Below are 19,608 nucleotides of genomic sequence, written 5' to 3'. Positions count from 1 at the left end.
ATTCAAAATTAAAGTGCTCTTTACATATCTTCTAAATAAAATTCCGAAAGGCGCTTGCATATAATTATTTCCTAAAAAATTAAATTTTTTTGTAATCTCAGCGCACATATTGACACAAACAGCTATACAAATGTACAATTAAACATACAAAGCAATTAAACCGCAGCCAACAATTCAAGTTTTAATTAATGAATGAAAGAGAACCTCTAATGAGACTGTAGCTAAAAAAACATCGAAAGAGCAGCGCCAAAATTAAAGCAAACAAAAAACAAACCACACATAAAAAACGAAATAAAAAACTTGTTCTTAATAAACGTCGATTTTTTGCGCAAATTTCAATCTCACCACCTCCATTGATAAAGTGAAATAAGTGAGTGACTAGCTAAGTGATTGAGTGACTGACTCAAAATGAATGTGCGAAATGAGGCGCGACGTTGCTCATACGTCACGGAGTACGCGCTACACAAAGATTTATTAACAGCCGACATCTACACAACGCCGCAGAGTACTGTTGCGCCAATTTGCTGCTATTGTCGCAGACAAAGTCTTGACTCAACCACAAATGCACGGACAGGGGCCACAACAGAAGCACATCCAACGACAATGGCTAGTTGTGGCAATAAAGTGGCATCACATGACGCGAAAAATGTCGATTTGTCAATGAAAGCACAGCTAGGCAGAAGCAAGCAGTGCCATAAGACCGCACCAGCTACAACAATAAAATCGACAGCACTAGCAACACAAAGCCATACACAACTTGCCTGCAGTCTTAATAATATGCCGCTGCAATTGAGCGATGGCGGAAGTAGTGATGATAATGAGAGTGGAAATGATGAAGTGCACTCCACTCACCACCAACAGCAACAGCAACAGCAACATCCACGTCACTTACACCAGCATCATTATCAAGAACAGCGTCAGCAACATCACCACAACAACCGCAACCACAATTCAGAATCAGAATCAGACAGTGATGATGAAAATGACGTTGGCCTCGGCGTCGTTGCAGCCACGTTGACCACTACGCCCGCACAGTACGGGTATTCATTTGGCGTTGAAGGGATGCACACTTCGCAGTCATCAGGAGATATAACGCAGTCCTCAAGTTTCGACGATGATTGTTTTGTTCTTCAAGCGCCGCCAGCAGCACAAAATGAGTGAGTTCATTCGAAAGGGGGTGTTTTATGATGAGAGGTTGGGCTTTGGGTCAGGGGTATGAGAGTTGAAGCGAAACAGAATGACTGAAAATTGATAGGCTCGCATTGTGTTGCCTTCAGTGTTGAAAGCGTACACTTCCATTTACATTCCATAGTACGAGTATTGTGCGAGTATTGCATTACCTGCAGTCAGTGCCAGCCAGAACAATGCTGTCTATTATTGTTTTCGGTGCCAGGCCTTCTAAACCAGTTCGTTTGAATAAGTTTTAATTATTTTGTTTTCGTCTGGTTGAGCTGGCTGCTATTTTTGTAGACGTTTATGTATTAATTTTCGTGTCAACAATAGCGTAGCACCATTTGATGCGTTGAATCAGCCATGAATCTCAGATAATCGAGAAAATTTTAAGAGAAACAAAAGAAAAAAGATATGCATTGGGAATAGAAGGTCAAATTGTCGAACGTTTGCTAGTCCATATAATCAGAAGTGGGAGGTAATGACACTATTATTAACACAATGAACTTCTACTTGCTCTAACCACTATTAACCCGCACCTCTACGGTTTCTTCTTTATAAATAGAATGAAGCTTTTTCATTTCAAATTTAATCTGTACTAGATATTATATGAAAAGGAACGATGTGTTGCTTTTGTAACGGGTAATCTCAGAAACTATTTGACCGATTCTAAAAGTTCTTTCTCCTATAGAAGCCAAAATCTTCCTGAATGTCAAGGGCTATATACTATACGCAGGTACAGTTGCGAACGCGAAAAAAGCAGTACCAAAAAAATATTAGATTTCTTTAAAAAAATTTTTTATGATGTGATTACAAAGTTTTTATTATTATTTTGTAAAATTACTCTATTCTTTATCCGAAGACATTTTTCAATAATTTGTGTAACGAAAAACAAAACTTTTTAAATAAAAGATAGAAATTCAGGGTTAACATTAAAATAACATTCTGTCAAAAGAATACCGGGAATTGTGCAATAAAACGCAAGCTAATTATTTAATCATCAAAATTTATTTCGTCGCCTTCAAAATAGGCTCCATTCGAAGCAATACACAAATTCCAACGACCAGTCATCAAATCACCTTTTAAATGCGTTTGAAGAGATCTTCTTCCGCTCCTTCAGCGAATTCTCCTCAATGGCCTCTACAGACTCAAAGCGACGTCCGCGAAGCGGCAATTCAAGTTTTGGGAAAAGGAAAAAGTCACATTGGGTTAAAGCCGGTGGTTCTTCGTTGAGATTTGTAGAGTTTCTGGTCAAACAAGTGTTCACAACATGAGCATTGTGAGACGGTGCGTTATCCACAAAACCACGATAATCAAAGAAAACGAGTAGCCTGACTTTCACTTTTGACCGACTTTGAAGTGGTTTTTTGGGTTTCGGCTCATGTAAATAGCGCCATTCAGCCGCCTGTTGACTGGTTTGCATATCAAACTTATATTCTCACGTCTCATCACCTGTTATGATGCGCTGGATAAACGTTGGGACCAAATTCGCTTGCTCAAGCATGTCTTCAGCCACTTTCTTCCGCTGAATTTGAACGAAATTCAACTCTTAGAACGAGTCCAGCAGCCACTCATATCATGCCCAATTAATAGTGTAAAATATTGCGAATTGAATCGAGAGACACGCTAAGCTCTCGAGTTACCTCCCTCAAACTTAAATGATGGTTTTCCAGCACCATTTATTTGACTTTGTCGACGTTTTCATCCGTAGAAGACGTTGAAGGGTGACCAGATCGCGGCAGATTTTCCACGACTTCGCGGCCCTCTGCAAAAGGCTTCTACCACTCACCGTGTTTTTGATAAAGCACACTCGTCGTAGGCTTTCTGCAACATTTTCAACGATTCGGTGCATGACATCCCGTTCAAACACACAAAATTTAAGACACATTTTTTTCGATATTTTTATTCATAAGGAATTTAGCACAGCACTTAAATACCAAAAACAAGCCAATTGGCAGATCACGCTGAAACTCTCCGACACTATAGAGGACAGTTGTACAAATTTGCTCACATCGCTGCTTCGGAATCTTCAGCCACACAACTTTAACATTTTCCCAAAGTTGTTGATTATTACTCAGTTTGGCATTGTTGCACAGCTTTTTTTTAAATCCCACCACAGATTTTCTATTGAATTGAGGTCAGAGGACTGAGGACCTAATTTTACTTGCGCAAAACGAATCCTTGGCCTGCCGACTCGTATGTTAAGGATCATAATCCTGCTGGTAGACCCATTTCATTCTAGGGAGATACTCTTCCCGAGACTACTTACCGGCATCAATAAATAGGACCAATTCTATTCACCCAGGGTCCACCATATTTGTAGCCAGTTTCATGCTATAAGCTCGTCTTCTCGTGTCTCTGCATCAAGTTGTACGTCATTGCGAGTCAATGACTCAAGTGCCTGTGGTTGTCGCCGACCCTTCAATTTCGATCAGTCTCCACTGCACTGCTGTTAATGATAATACTGCGCCTGGTGCTGCTACTATTGATTGCTGCCATGCCTTGCGCTCCCAATCGATATGGCGGAGACGCACTACGATTTGCTAATACACGAACTGACTCCCACTTCCCGCTGGTTGAACACATTTCTCTCGTGAGGGTGGCTTATCCAAAATTCTTTCTACTGCAACTCTTTCTTTTTCAAAGCGATCACAGTACAAAATTACATGTTCCGCACTCACCACGGTGTTGGAGTAGTCTGCATAGAAAGGGGTGCCTGCCAGCTTAGACCGATACAGGCATTCTTGGAAACAGCCGTGTCCGCTCAGCAACTGGGCGTAGTAGTAGCCTACTTCTCCGTGTTTTCTTGTAAGACACTCATCCATACACGGAATGATATTGTATGTTCATCGCCTGTTTTGTGGCAGCTCCCAATGCTGCTGCCATCGTCTAATTTTCAGCGTCCTTTCTGAGGCTTTTTGATCCGATGTAGGCCGAGCCCCCGAGCCGAGCCAGGTGGACGGGTAACATATTGTCGTATACCCGAGCTGCTATAGAAGTCTATCCATAAAATACCTACGCCACATGTCAGCTAGCATGTTTTCTTGCCGTTTTGCCTTATGTTTTGGTGTCAGGAGTGGCTTTTTTCGTGGGCTGCTAGCTGGTAGTCCAGCTTTCCGTAGTCTTCTACGAATAGCCATGTCAGAAACATTTAAATTCATTTCTTTTTTAATTTGTATGGCTAACTTCTGGGATTCTCATTGGAGCAGCTTACAATTCTGTGAACGTTTTGTAGGGAAGTTTGTCGTTTTCCGCCTATTTTTCCATATTTTTCCAGCCTACAAACTCATCGTTATATTCTATGGATATCTCGTTTATATTAACTGCCTCGTTGAGGGCGCTATCCACTGCTTCGACTTTACGACATTCCAGAAATGCAACGTAAACTAGAGTTGATTTTGCAGTTTTATAGTAACTATAGTATCTGGGGTGAGATCAAAAGAAATTGTCTTAGTATATAATCCTGTTATTGTTGCTGCAAATGCTGCTAAGGGCGTTTTCTAGTTACGCTATATTTAAGCGCCATATTTTGCAAGCTTAAACTCAGATTTCAGACAGGATGACTCTCAGTCGTGCGACTTCTTTAACCTGATGGTGGAAAAGATCGTGCGAGCCGCCGAACTTAATCGCTCTGGCACACTATTTTATAAGAGCGTAGATCGCATTGTTGGCGTATGCCGATGATATTGACATCGTCGTCCTTAACATCATCGGCGCAGTTAGTTCTGCCTTCTCCAAACTGGATAAAGAGGCAAAGCGAATGGGTCTGGTGGTGAACGAGGACAAAACGAGGTACCTCCTGTCATGAAACAAACAATCGCATAGTGCGATTTTTTGACACATTTGTTGCAAATTGGCTACAGCATCCAATTTTAATAATTTTTTTCTTAAAATACTCGTAAATGATTTTGGAGGAGATTTTCTACTCGCGAATTTAATTTTTTTTATTATATCAAAGCGGACCTTTAAATAAGGGTACCTTTAAGAAAAATTCAGAAAAACTTTAAATTAAAAAAAAAAATGCGTTTACTCAAATTCGGTTTGGCATTTTTTATTATAGCTCTAATCAACGGTAATCCATCCCGGCAAGTACGCAAACTTCCAGCACCCGGTAGGAGGTGAAATCATCACCTAACTACCTAAAAACTTAAGAACAAATTTTTTTTAAAGACGAACCTAGAATATTCACCAGAAAATTTTCAAAACATTTATACATACGTTTTTCGTCTTGCTGTGTGCGAATTCGTCTTCCATTTATCCTTGCGAGGTCAAATTTAAGGTCAGTTCAAGGTCAAACACAGATATTCACCGGAAAAATTAAAAAAAAAAAATTGAGGTATATGTTTTTGAGGTTACTGAATCATAGTTCATTGCCCGTTTGTCCCGACGAGGTCAGTCCTAGCTCCATATCCGTTTGGATTTATTGCAATGCAATCAATAGCCTCGCCGGCCGCCGTAGCCGAATGGGTTGGTGCGTGACTACCATTCGGAATTCAGAGAGAGAACGTCGGTTCGAATCTCGGTGTAAGATCAAAAATTAAGAAAAAGTTTTTTCTAGTAGCGGTCGTCCCTCGGCAGGCAATGGCAAAACCTCCGAGTGTATTTCTGCCATGAGAAAGCTCCTTATAAAAAAAAATATCTGCCGCTCGGAGTCGGCGTGAAACTGTAGGTCCCTCCATTTGTAAAACAACATCAAGACGCACACCACAAATAGGAGGAGGAGCTCGGCCAAACACCCAAAAAGGGTGTACGCGCCAATTATATATATATAATCAATAGCCTCGATAGCGCGGAAAACTCTCCTGAATTGAAGATGAACTCTTTCCAAATACAAAAATCACCCAAAAGTTCGGATAAAATTCACATTTTCTGCGCTTCACATCCCTTACTGTTTGTCTGTTCCGCTGTCAGACTCGTCTCTGAGAGAGTGAAATCATAGCCTGATTGTCTAAAAATTAGTAAAGGTTTGCAGGTTTCGCGGAAATAATAATCATACAAAACGGCACTGAAATATTTTTGCTTATAACTCAAATCATGAAATGGCATTATCCTTAACAACATACCGTAATAAATTTAAAATATTGTATTTAATGCTACCCAATATTAACAGTACATAACTGTTAATCACTGTCAAAATAGAGTTAATTTTATGCACAAATGACATGAGTTGTTTCATGTAACTAACTATGAAATATTTTCGAGTGCACCATAAGAGGCTTACCCAGTACAAGACTCGCAAATTCTACTTGTAAATAAACAAAATTACAATAACTTATGTTAAAATTATGAAAGGTATTGGAAATTGCAAAGCCTTGGTCCAAGGCCAGAAACAAATGCTGCACCTTGATAATGAATTGCCAACAAAATATTGCCATATTTTATGCTTATTTGCGAATATTTTCGAATGCGCTGTGAAATCATTTCATAAATAAACAAAGTGCATTTGTGAGCGCTGCGGTCGGTTGGAAGCCATTAAAGGTGAAATGCATTAAACCAAATGAGTTTTTAATTAAACTAAAATGTGTGCACTATTTCGACATACCCGAACAGAAACATAAATATGTGCATAAATTATGCATACACGCACACACACACAAATGCATGTAGTGCAATAAATTTTTAAATTACGCAGGTGAGCGCCATTAAGGCCACTGTAGAGCAGCGCGTGGCATTTAAATGCTTTTAAGCTCATGTACGTCTGAGAATTTGGCCAAGAACAACAATTTGGTTTTGTTTTTCTTGTGTAGTTGTATTTATTTGCATGCTGCCTAGTGTTTTTCGAAGTAACGTCACGTCGACGGAAAAGCAGCAAAAACAAAAGCGCAAATTGGCAACTGTTCGCTGTTGGAGGCGATTAGCGTGGCGCTCGGCTGAATTGCTGGCAATTGTTGCTGATGACAGCAGTGGATTGCCGATTATTTTATTGTCAGCTTAACAAATGCAGACCTTTTCAATTGTTGTTTGCTGCTTTTCCCTTTTCGTTTGCAGATTTCATAAAACGCTTTTCGCGTTTGCCAATTAAATACTTAAGTTTTTATAGGCGAAAAAAGCATCGCGAGCAATTTGAAATGGGAATAGAATCATTGCATTGCTCTTGCAATTTGTTTTTGTTTTCATCAGCTCAGCCCGGCTGTAGCGCGGGGGACATCATAATCGTGGTCACGCGGGTATTCTTAATTTTGATTGAGATTATTTCTGAATTTTGCCAAACTATTTTTAAACTTAGCGTGCGTGAAAAATAAAAATATTTTTCTACATTTGTATCGTAGGTAGGTGTGTATGGGCGTGTGTGCAAGTAGCGTGTGAGACAGCTGGCGAAAATGTGTTATTGCGCTTTTCACGGACGGTACAGCCAATTTATATTTACATATTTATTTCATTTTAGGTTTTGATAGATTTATGTGGCGCATGTGTGTGTTTTTATATTTATATGCAAATGTGTATGTATGTATGCGTGTGCATATGTACAATGTACAAATTTGCTTAATCATTTTTACAGACTATTTACATCAATTAAATGAAATTTGGCTTCATTTACACAATTTTTTATTTCCTCAATAAATTTCAATTTTCATTTTGGCAGCGCAAAAGCTAAACAAATTGCGTTGTTGACAATTTTGAATTTACTTTTGGTTAAGCGTTATAATTTTTTTTTAATTTTGATAGAAAATTTAGTTATTTTGGTTGGCTTGTATTGAAAAATGTTTCAAAATTAAAGAAAACTAATGCAGATAAATAAAAAAATATTAAAAACATTAAACAATTTTAATAAGTGTTGTTCAGCACCCTTCATTCCATTTGATTTCACGAATTTTCATTCTAAAAAGAGTATACATATACAGGGTGGTCCATATAGTTGTTTTTTTTAATTCAATTTAAATTAAGGAAAATTAATTTTTCAGTCAATCAAAAAGAGTGTAAAGGGAGGTAAATATACTTGTTTTTTTTTTAAATTAAAAAAAAAAGTAAGGAAAATCATTTTCTCACTGAATCAGAAAGAGTGTACATATATATTACATACAGGGTGGTCCATATAGTTCTTTTTATTCAAAATTCAAAAAATTAAGGAAAATCAATCAAAAAGAGTATATAGGGTGGTTCATATACTTAAGAAAAATCAATTTCTCACTCAATCAAAAAGAGTATACATACATATATAGGGTGGTACATATAGCTGTTTATTTCTAAAAACTCAAAAAATTATGGAATATCAATTTTCATTCAACTTTATTTATTAGCTGTTTATTTCTAAAAACTCAAAAAATTATGGAATATCAATTTTCATTCAACTTTATTTCACGAATTTTCATTTAAAAAAATAACATCTACATACAGGGTGGTCCATATAGTTGTTTGTTTTTAACAATTAAAAAAATTAAGTTAAATCAATTTCTCACTCAATCAAAAAGGTAGGCATGCATATATAAGGTGGTCCATATAGTTGTTTATCTCTAAAAATTAAAAAATTAAGGAAAATCAAATTTCTTCATTAAACTTGATATCACGAATTTTCGTTTTAAAAAGAGTGCACATACACATAGAGGGTGTTCTATATTGTGGTTTCGTTTTTAAACACTCAAAAAACTTAAGGGATTCAATTAAATTTTTCTTCATTCAACTTAATTTCACGATTTTTTGTTTTAAAAATAGTACACATACAGGGTGGTCCATGTAGTGGTTTATTTTTTAAAAATTCAAAACAAATAAGGAAAATCAATTCATCTTCATTCAACTCGATTTTACGATTTTTACTTATACAGGGAGGTCCATGTAGTTGTGTATTTCTAAAAACTCAAAAAAATTAAGGGAAATAAATTTTTCTTCATTCAACTCATTACGAATTTTCGTTTTCAAATAGTACACATACACATAGAGGGTGGTCCAGATAGTGGTTTCGTTTTTAAAAATTCACAAAAAAAAAAAATAAAGGAATTCAATTAAATTGTTCTTAATTCAACTTAATTTCACGATTTTTTGTTTTAAAAATAGTACACATACAGGATGGTCCACGTACTGTTTTTTTTTTAATTCAAAAATTAAGGAAAATCAATTTTTCTTCATTTAACTCGATTACATGAATTTTAGTTTTAAAGAGAGTATACATACACATACAGGGTTTATTTCTAAAAGCAAAAAAAAAGTTAGAGAAAATAAATTTTTTTCTATACATTTTTGGTTTAATCAAAAGCGAAAACAGTCCTATCATTTATGTAAGAAATGGTAGCTTCCTCTGGCTACCTTCGCAATAGCGCATCCGGCTAATCGAGTTTTCCAAGACCTGAGTGACGGTTTCTGGTTACACCTCACGAATCGCTTGCTCCATATTCGCCTTAAAGGTGCGAATCTTTAATAGGATTGTTTGCATAGCATCGGTCGTTTACAGCACCCTACCAAAAAAGTCTAACGGTGTCAAATCGCAGCCCGGAGGTGGCCAATTGGCATTGCCGAAACAGCTGATTACACGATTACTGTACTGGGCCCGCAAAAGATCGATTAGGACACGGACTGTGTGGCATGTCGCGCTATTCTGATGAAACAAAAGATCGCCCAATTCCAAATCTTTAATTTTCCACCACAAAAATCATTTAATAGTTGCCTTTGTAGCACTCACCGTTAGACCGTTTTTTTTTTGCGGGTGAGCAGGTTGAAAATGCCTAATGCATCGTCTAAGCTCCCGTCGCAGCAACGGTATGTCCGGAGACTAAAAAACTCCCCTCGTTTGGAACCGTTGCCCACCCCCTGGAACTGCTTTCGTATTACTTCAGAGTGGCGTTCCATCTTCCTCAATTCAAAGGTCTATGCTTGTGTGGCTGCATCCAGGTCCCGCTTTTTCATAAGGAGAATTTTTTCCTCGAACCCGCCTCGTTCTTTAATGCCTAAAACTTGTTCCTCTTAAATGCTAGTAAATCTATCGGTATTGAGCTGCTTATCACTTGAACAGGTGGCCCTAAAACTGTGCGGTATGCAGACACAACTAGGAACTTACACCTGTGATTTTCTTCTAGCGCATTTGCACACAGTTCAATTTCCTATGAGAGACCAGAGAGTATGGTAGCCATCAATATTTCCCGTTTCCTTTGTGTTGGTCCCCCTATGTTTGCCAACAGTCTACCGAGTAGGGATGCCATCTTCGCGGCTCTCTCTGCTACGTGTTTTATTTGGGCCCAGAAAGTTAGTATTTGGCTCAGCCTTATGCCTAGGTACCTTACTTGCTAACTTCTAACGAGATGCGCTTGTTGGTTAGAAATATTAGCACCATTTTGTCTGCGAGGCCACATAAATCTACCTACGATTGTGTCCGTGTCATGACTTGGTAAAGTTTTCTACGAGCTTATTCAAGATTTCGTATTGAGATGACTGCGGCGATGTCGTCTGCGTACCCGGTTAGTAAGGTACTATCGGGCATTTCTATATTGAATAGCTCATCATAACTCGGCTCATTCACACGTCGATACTGAGAATTGTTCCTGGTCCGCTGCAAATGTGACGTCTATACAACGAGAACCCTCTGGAGTTTGAGAGATGAGTTTGCGGCCTCGAAAGAAATTCTTCATTTCGCGCTGTAGGTCTGCCAGAATTTTGAACCTTAGTTTTAAGGCGGCCATCTTACGCTATTGAAAGCGTTCCTTACATCTAAGGAGGCAAGGAGGACTATACTCCTGCCGTGTTGCGCTGTTTATGACAGTTTCGCCCCTATTGTAGACTTTTCACGTTTAAAGCCGTGCTGTCTTGCTGAAAGTCCTCCGGCGTTATCTATGGCTGCGGTCAATCGAGACTTGATCAGTTTTTCAAGGAGCTTTCCTGCTGTGTGGAGCATGCATAATTGCCAACATGTTGATAGAAGGTTCGGGTTGCCTTTCACCTTGCTTATTACTACGAGCTGTTGCTTTTTGCAGATTTCTGGGAAAATTCCATCGTTGTATATGTCTAGTATGACTTGTGGTCGTATTCTTGCGATCTCCTTGAGGTCTTCTATGGTTACTACATTCGGTCCTGTTGCCTTTTTGTTTTTGAGTTTGCTCGCAGCAGACTGGAGTTCCCCACTAGTGAATAGTGTAAGCTCTTTTGTCATGTTCATTTGACACTCAATGCTTCGCTGATTTCGTAGCTTGGAAAGAGTTATTTTACGATGTCATCCATTCCAGTTAAGGTATCTTGACTCCCAGTTTCTACACAGTTACCATATATATAAGTTCGTATGGTTTCGTAGGGCACAAAGGGCCCCTTTTCCCCAAAAGTTTACGAATGCTCCAAGCTCCAAATTTGGTTATATTTTGTATGCCAAAGTTCGTCGCATTTCGAGTGGGTTCCTTATTCCGAGACTTATTTGTTGTGGTTTCGTTGATAGATTTGAGTTTAAAATTGGCAGGTTGTCAGCCTACTTCTCCGATTCTCTACTTCTCCGAGTTGTCGGCTGTAGTGCCCAGACGTGCTGCCAGCATTGTTTATAACATAATTTCCTCTGTCACGGATGGTTAGTTTATACCGCCTATACTCGGCCGTCAGAGGCTCGTTAGTTTTGAAGCGGGGAGTACCGCGCGAAGGCGAGATGGACATTTAGGAGGGATAGGGTATATACTCGCATCACCAGCCTCATTTGCCCACATTTGATGGCATTTTGTGGGCCTCCCTGTAGGCCCTTACTCGCAATTACATTATTTAATTTTATATTCTTGAACATTCACGATATTTTAGATACCAATCGAGCCATCGAAATGGCAATCGCATACGAAAATTGCTAAACTTAAGCAACTCTTAAAATTCAATATCGCAACTCCACCTATTTCTTCTTCATAATCTTTTGCAGTACAACCACAGCTGTCAACAAAGCACGAAAATTCACGCAACACTAACAACTGGCATGCCGAAGTAGCGCAGGAGTTAAGCTGTCACTTTGTCCTGGCGCACATTTTCCATTTAGAATTTGTTCAGCAACAACAGGTGCATTTGATGGCCACTTGGCCATTTTTTTTTTTACATACCAAAAGGCTAATAAGTGTGCGTGCCTGTGTGAGTGTAAGTGCGTATGTACGCCGATAAGGACATCGACCGCTACTCTGATGCAATCACGAAAGTCAATAATACCGTTTAAAAATTTATTTCGTTCAATGTTTGCACAGAGGTTGGCGGATTTTAGATAGGAAATTTAATACAGATTCAGTAGCGGCTTTATTCTGAGTAAGAAAGCGTCAGCAAAACTGAAAATTATGGCACTTGGTATGATGACAATGGGTGGGCTCTCCACTAAGCTGACAATGACAAATGTTGTGCTCTTCACCGCAAGGAGTTGGTTAAGATGTATGTATAATTCCCCTATCATTAATCAAATCTCCTTTGAGGTAAAGTATCATACTTGGTTTTGTAAATTTAAGTTTCAGTAAATTTTTTAAATGCAAATTTAAGTTTTTTTTTTTATTTAAATTAAACACATATCTACATAGGTACATAAATATTTTTAATGAAAACTCGTTTCCTGTTTATTGACATACATTTTTCGGAGAGGGTTTGAAATTTTTCAACGTTAAAATGATATTTTCCAAATGCCAACGTCAATGCTTTTGATAAAATTTTCGTTGACATTTTGGCATAATTGGGCCTCTCTCGGGAATTTCGAGCCGAATGTTACCCTTTAAAGTCTTACTTGTTTGCTGAAACTCTGATCTTTGAGTTGACCGCATAGAAAATAGTGCAAAGGTGTTAAATCAAAGCATTTTGATGGTCAAATCATCAAAGAATATCTTGAAATAATTCATCACCGAAAATTTCATTTGACATTTGAAATTGATGGAATCGTGGGCTGGTGTTGTTGTTGATAATGTTATTGTTCTCTAGTTATAGTTCACTAGGCTCTGCGAGTACACGGTAGTCACCGATCTTCATCATCTATCTCATATAACGGTAGGCCCAGGAAACGTGCTGTTTCGACGGCTGGGGTTCAGAGGCAGAGGAATGTTAGGTAAGTGAGTTTGAGGGGCATGTGAATAAGTTGTGAGTCGTGCGGGGTACCTTCACATGCCAGACATACATTGAATAAGTCGGGGTCGATTTTAGATTGGAAGGATTTTAACCTGCTACAATATCCAGAACGCAATTGGGCCAAAGCTACGAGCGAATTGAAGCTATTCATTTACAATAGGTGGCGTTTACCTTCCGATGACAAATTCGAGGGTCGGGATCTTAGGACGGTGGTGAGAGTATTCCGAAGATTGTCGTTTAATGTATCTCTATGTACTCTCCGATCCAGTAGTTGCAGTTGTGTTTGGTTCTCGATCTCGTTAGTGTAGTCGAAAAGATGTCTCTTGACTTGCCTGGGAGGTGGCTCAGGATCTAGTAAAGGTCGGCAGGGATGATTCCTTCGGTAACACTTATGCAAAAACTTCTTGCTGAACATTTTACTGTTCTCATTGACCGAGATCAGGGAAGCATCGTTGTGAAGGTGTTAGTAAAACCACATATCACACAAACCACATTTTTATATGCTATTGACTCCATACAATTTACAATTCTTCATCTTTTTCAATGATTTTCCTGACAGTAGCGATATTTGCAATTAAAAAGGTAGGACGAGTCTGCACTGATGTTTTTATTCCTTGCAATGAGGCAGTCGAGTCAAATTTTACGATTGATGGTGTTATGTCGGGCTCTACTTTTTTGCTAGTCAAGAAAAACTTCGCATGGACGTGAAACTATAAATTTTATTTAGTAATGCTGCATTACCCGTTTTTTAAAAGACTTTGAAGTTTCAAAGAGGAAAGTTTAACCGCAGAGGTACTTTATTTCAAAAGAGAAAAGTTCAAGTTTTTAATTTTCTTTTTTGATTTTCATAAAACATCAAGAAGAACGTAATTGAGATGATACATACATACAAATACCACCGTGATCGAAAAGTGCCCGGCATATGTTCAGAAAATTCAAAATACAAGTTTATTCCTCAAAAGTGATATTATCGCCTTCAAACACTCGCCATCAACTACAACACATTAGCCCAGCGTTTGATCCAGCTCTCGTAACATTTCCCGAACTCTTCTTTCGATATAGCCATCAGTGCCGTCTTCGATTCTCCCATTACTTGCTTTCGGCTGTTAAAACGCGTTCACTGTAGTAGTTTTTTGACTCGATCAAACCGAAAAAAATCTCAGAGAGCCATATCAGGTGGCCATCCGATGGCTGTTGGGTAGTATTTCATTTCGTTCTTAGTAAACAAATCGCGTATAATAACGTCACTGTGCAACGGTGCGTTATCATATTGCAAAATCCACAAGTTGTTTTCCCAAAAATCCTTTCTGTTTTAGCGAATTGTTTCAAGTAAACGTCTCATAATGCCCAAATAATAGGTTTTATTTACTGCCTGATCTTATGCCAAAAATGCGTGGAGTACAATACCATTGTAATCTATGTATAAAAACCGTTAGCATCGATTTGTTGCTTTGACTGAAATGGACGTGGTTTTTTGGTCTTGGTTTATTCTGAGCTCTCCACTCACTCGCCTGATGTGTATGGATTACTTGTCGTACGCATAGACCCACGATTCGTCTTCAGTTGTGAAGTAATTAATGAATGTTGGGTCGGATTCAGCCTTGGAAATCATGTCTTTGCCGATATCTACGCGGTCCTTTGATGCATGGTACATTGGGATTGTACTACGTACTAGGTACTGTAATACGGCAACATGGCGGAAACCCAAATCATTAATTATAATATCCTGAACGGATTCCTAAGCAATTTTTAAGTCCTCTGTCAGCTCTCTAATGGTTAATTTGTGGTTATTGGTCAAATTTTCTTTCACTTTATTGATGTTTTCATCAGTTTTCGTTGTCGACGGCCTTGCCACTACGTTCGTCATCCTGAATGGAACACTCTCTTTTCTGAAGAGTTCATGCCACTCGTAAACGTCTACTTTCTTTAGAGTGTCATTAGCGAAACACCGAAGCAGTTTCCCAACATTTCTAAGGTTGGTGCGAAAACCTGAATACATTTTTAATGCAAAATTTAGTAGAAATTCGTTGTTGCAAATTCGAGTCCACTTTAAAAATCGAAAACCACTAAAAAATCGAAAACAGAGTTAGATTTACTCAGGATGACGTCACTTTTACAAATGTCAAGCAATGGCGTTAAAATTTTGGTAAGAATGTTAATCACAGATGTGACAGCCTTTCAAAAACAAAAAACAGAACTTGCATCAGTTGACTTAGAGCGTCACTTGGCGGTTGATCCAGGAACTTTTTGATCAGGTTAATATTTTTGTCAAAATAGTTTGTAAATGAATCTGAGAATAGATATTTTTACTTTGTCCTGGCAAAGAGTAAATAATTTTTTTAATTCAATTTCTTTTTAATTATTTTAATTAAATTTTTTTTAATTTTTTAATAATTTTTTTTGTTTTATTTTTTTAATTAAATTTTTTTTTTATTAATATCTTTTTTTAATTAAATTTTTTTTTTTAATTTTTTTAATTTAATTTTTTTTAATTTTGTTAATTTAATTTTTTATTAATATCATTTTTTAATTCAATTTTTTTAATTTAATTTTTTTTTTAATTTTTTTAATTTAATTTTTTTTTTAATTTTTTTAATTTAACTTATGTTTTAATTTTTTAAATTTAATTTTTCTTAATTTTTTAAATTTAATTTTTCTTATTAATATCAAAGAGTGGGAAAAGTATTTAAAATAATTTTCTTTTTTACTTTAGTCCTGAAAAATTAAAATTTTACTCTCTATATAAACAAAGAATTCCTCAACTATTCGTTACACTAAACCAAACATAATTCACGTAAAATGTACCGGATATCACATCTCCCATACTTGGTAATCTTTATTTGCCCACGACTGTAGGTCTGTAGGCCTGTAGGAGGTCCCCAACCCTAACCCGACGCTTAATTTGTCTCTATGGTCCATTTAGAATGAAACCCCTGTTGTACATGGCAGCGTGACAACAACAAATTATATATACGTATGTATGTATGTCTGCTCTGCCGGCGTTTTGCACTTTTTATAGTCTCAAACACCCACACACACATCTACACACACACCCCCAAAGGCGGATATCACGCCCACAAAACATTCGTTAATATCCGTCGGGTGCAGGCTGAGCCAAAACGATTTACTTAAACTCCGTTACACGTGTAGCTGTGTCATTTACAGTTACAGGCAGTTAGAGCCCGAATGTGGCGCGAGAGTAGATATAGAATTTGAAATTATGCCAAAAATATGCTTTTGTCGCAGGCGAAGAGGTGAGGAGGGTACTTCTTGGACACTGGACAGAACATAGTTGCTTTTTGATGTTATAATTTTTGCTACATTTTTTTAGTTTTTCTTTTTTTATTTCCAATTTTTTTTTCTCATTATTTCGCTGAGCACTTGTTCCTTGCAAAACTTGCGTTATCTCGCCCGAAATTGCAGTCAAAATTTGTATAGCCACTTATTGTGTGCCTCACTTTGCAATTTGTAACTGCTGACACACTAACACACACACACACACCAACACATATTTATTCTATATTACTTTGCTATTTATTTCCTTTGTTAGCAGCAGCGTTTTTGATCCTCCTTCACTGTGAAAATATCTCATTTTACTTGGATATTTGCTCCGTTAAGCGCATTATTGTTGTTGCTTTCATTTGTAACTTTTTATCATCTGGCATAAAGTGCTCTGCTTGAGAAAACGAAAAACGAAAAATAACATAAATTGCCATTAATTTGAATTTCCTTTACGTTTTTGCTCTCCCATTATTCCCATCCACAAATTTTAGCTACTCGTATAAAATTTTGATATGACAAAGTTGGAGAGCGGAAGATATTTATATGCCATTAGCGGTTGCTTTTATGGGATTTAATGGCGGGAATTGAATTTTCCGAATAACCGCTAAAGCAATCAAATGTTATTATTTAATTAGTTTATAAATTTGTTATTGTAAAAATGAATTGTTGTTACGCTGTTGCCTGCAGGGCACAGCCAGCCTGCAGGGACGACATTGTCATAAATACATAAAAATTTGAAAAACATAATTTGGTGAATAATACCGACATGTGAAGTCCTTTGAAACAGTTAATTTAGCAACGCGCATTTACTAAAGGTGCCAGCACAAGACCAACAACAATTTTTGTACGTTGGATTGCCACGGCAAAGTATTAGCAAAGGAGAAAACAAAGAATGACTCGCCTTGTTTCATTCTATGCTGACAGCCACAGTACACGGCGAAAGAAAAAAACACAAATCAGCTGATTTACCGATACCAGCTTTAATATATTTGCCTTCTTATTTACTAATGAAAAATTATTAAATGGAAAGCTTGAGCACTGAAGCAAAATATTTCAAAACTAAATTTTGCATAATTTCTTTGCGAAAAGAAGAAGGTAACATTTCGAAAAAGCTTTGGTATGATGTCTGCCAATAAGAAGAAGAAATGCGCCAGTAATTCGTAATTCATTCTGAATGAAAACAGTCCAACGTAAAAAAACTTAACTCTTTGCCTGATTTGCCGCTGCAGACACTTTAAGGCAATTCGGTATGTTAAAATTCTCTTTGAAGAAAACTCTGAGAAAAAATCTGCATAACAAAATTATATTTAAAAATGTAGTATAAATGACGAAATTCAGAATTGGCATAATTCGTGTGCCGTTTTTTTATTATATCTAAAATTTTCTAAAATCTATAAATAAAAAAATCCTTTCTTAATTTTTTTTAAATTTCCATGTAGAAGAATTACAGAGTTTATGTTACTTAGTAAGCTTTGGAGTTAAATTTAAGGCCCTCGCCTCATTTGAAGTGGTGTTTATTGGGTGTGTCTTTAAAAGTTGTCAGCCTGCAAAAAATGGTCTTCCCAGAAAAGGTATGCCGCTGGCCGCGACATGGATTCCGCGCCTCACAGGTGTCTGAAACGAAAAAGACAAAAAGGTTATTGTTCAGTATGAATGTCGTTATCGTGAGAACTACGCTCTTTAAAAAACAAAAAATTAGAAAAAATGGCGGACGTTCAAAGATGGAAAACCGTTTTTTGACCCTTTGTTTTACTTCGAAGGTGCGAAAAAAATACTAACTTTTATTTTTCCAAATAATCGTAGTTCACACGAAACGACATGCATTTTATGTCATTTAAATTTTGTATCATCAAAATGGATTCAGCGAACCTCCTATGGCCAAAAAACAGTTTTATTTCTTAACAATGGATCAAGAAATAAAATAATGAAAACAAAAAAAAAGTTAAAAACAATATTCAAAGTGTACCACTATTGAACTTAAATAAATAAATTACAGGTTCAAATTGATTAAGAAATATTTTCGAAAAAAAAAATTATTTTTAATTAAACTTTTTTAATTAAATTTTGTAACTTAAAATGTAAAATTATTTAAAAAATGTATCAATATTGAACTTAAATAAATAAATTGCAACTTAAAATTGAAAAAATAATTCAGTAAAGTTTTCGAAATGAAAAAAAAAAAATTGTAATTAATTCAATTTTTTATCTTAATATTTAAAAAAATATTCAAAGTCTACCATTGTCGAATTTAAATAAATAAATTGCCGCTTAAAATTGATGAAGAAATATTTGAGTAAAATTTTTGAAATTAAAATGAAAATATTTTTAATTAAATTTTGAATATAAAAATATAAAATCATATTCAAAATGCATTAATATTGAGCTGAAATAAATAAATTACAGCTTCAAATAGATTAAGAAATATTTAAGTAAAATTTTCGAAATAAAAAAAATATTTTGAATAAAATTTGTTTAGTTACATCTTTAATCTTGATATTTAAAAACTATTTCAAGTATCATTAATCAACTTGAATAAATAAATTATCGGTTAAAATTTACTAAGAAATATAATATTTGAGTAAAATTTTCGAAATTAAAATGAAAATATTTTTAATTAAATTTGTTTAGTAAAATTTTGAATATTAATATTTAAAAAATATTTAGAGAGTATCATTATTAAAATGAAATAAATCACTTACAACTTAAAATCGGTTAAGAAATATGTGAGTAAAATTGTCGAAATAAAAAAAAATATTTTTAATCAAATTTTTTTAATTCAATTTTGAATCTAAAAATGTAAAATTATTTTCAAAATGTATTAATATTGAGCTCAAATAAATACATTACAGCTTCAAATAGATTAAAAAATATTTGAGTAAAATTTTCGAAATAAAAAAAAAAATATTTTTAATAAAATTTTTTTAGTTATATTTTTAATCTTAATATTAAAAAATATTTTACAACTTAAAATTGATTAAAAAATAATTCAGTAAAATTTTCGAAATTAAAAAAAAAATATTTATAATCAAATTTTTTTAATTAATTTTCTTAATACCTATATAAATATATATCTTAATATATAAAAAATATTCAAAGTCTACCATTATTGAACTTAAATAAATAAATAATCTTAAAATTGATGAAGAACCATTTGAGTAAAATTTTCGAAATTAAAAAAAA

At 35.8% G+C, this 19,608-nt stretch overlaps 1 protein-coding gene across 1 annotated transcript in view; it reads left to right on the top strand.

Annotated features, from left to right (window-relative positions):
- Window positions 1-393: 393 nt before the first annotated feature.
- The window catches only part of LOC128857186 (cytosolic purine 5'-nucleotidase), a 47,023-nt gene continuing 27,808 nt past the window's right edge, over window positions 394-19,608 (top strand). The window contains exon 1 of the mRNA XM_054092820.1: window positions 394-1,157. Coding sequence (XP_053948795.1) covers window positions 409-1,157 — 749 coding nt within the window. The 5' untranslated portion in view covers window positions 394-408. The remainder of the gene's footprint in view (window positions 1,158-19,608) is intronic.

This window comes from Anastrepha ludens, chromosome 3, assembly GCF_028408465.1.
Source record: "Anastrepha ludens isolate Willacy chromosome 3, idAnaLude1.1, whole genome shotgun sequence".
NCBI classification, from domain to species: Eukaryota; Metazoa; Arthropoda; class Insecta; order Diptera; family Tephritidae; genus Anastrepha; species Anastrepha ludens.
Note: the sequence above shows the minus strand (reverse complement) of the source record. Positions and strands in the feature narration are given on the sequence as shown.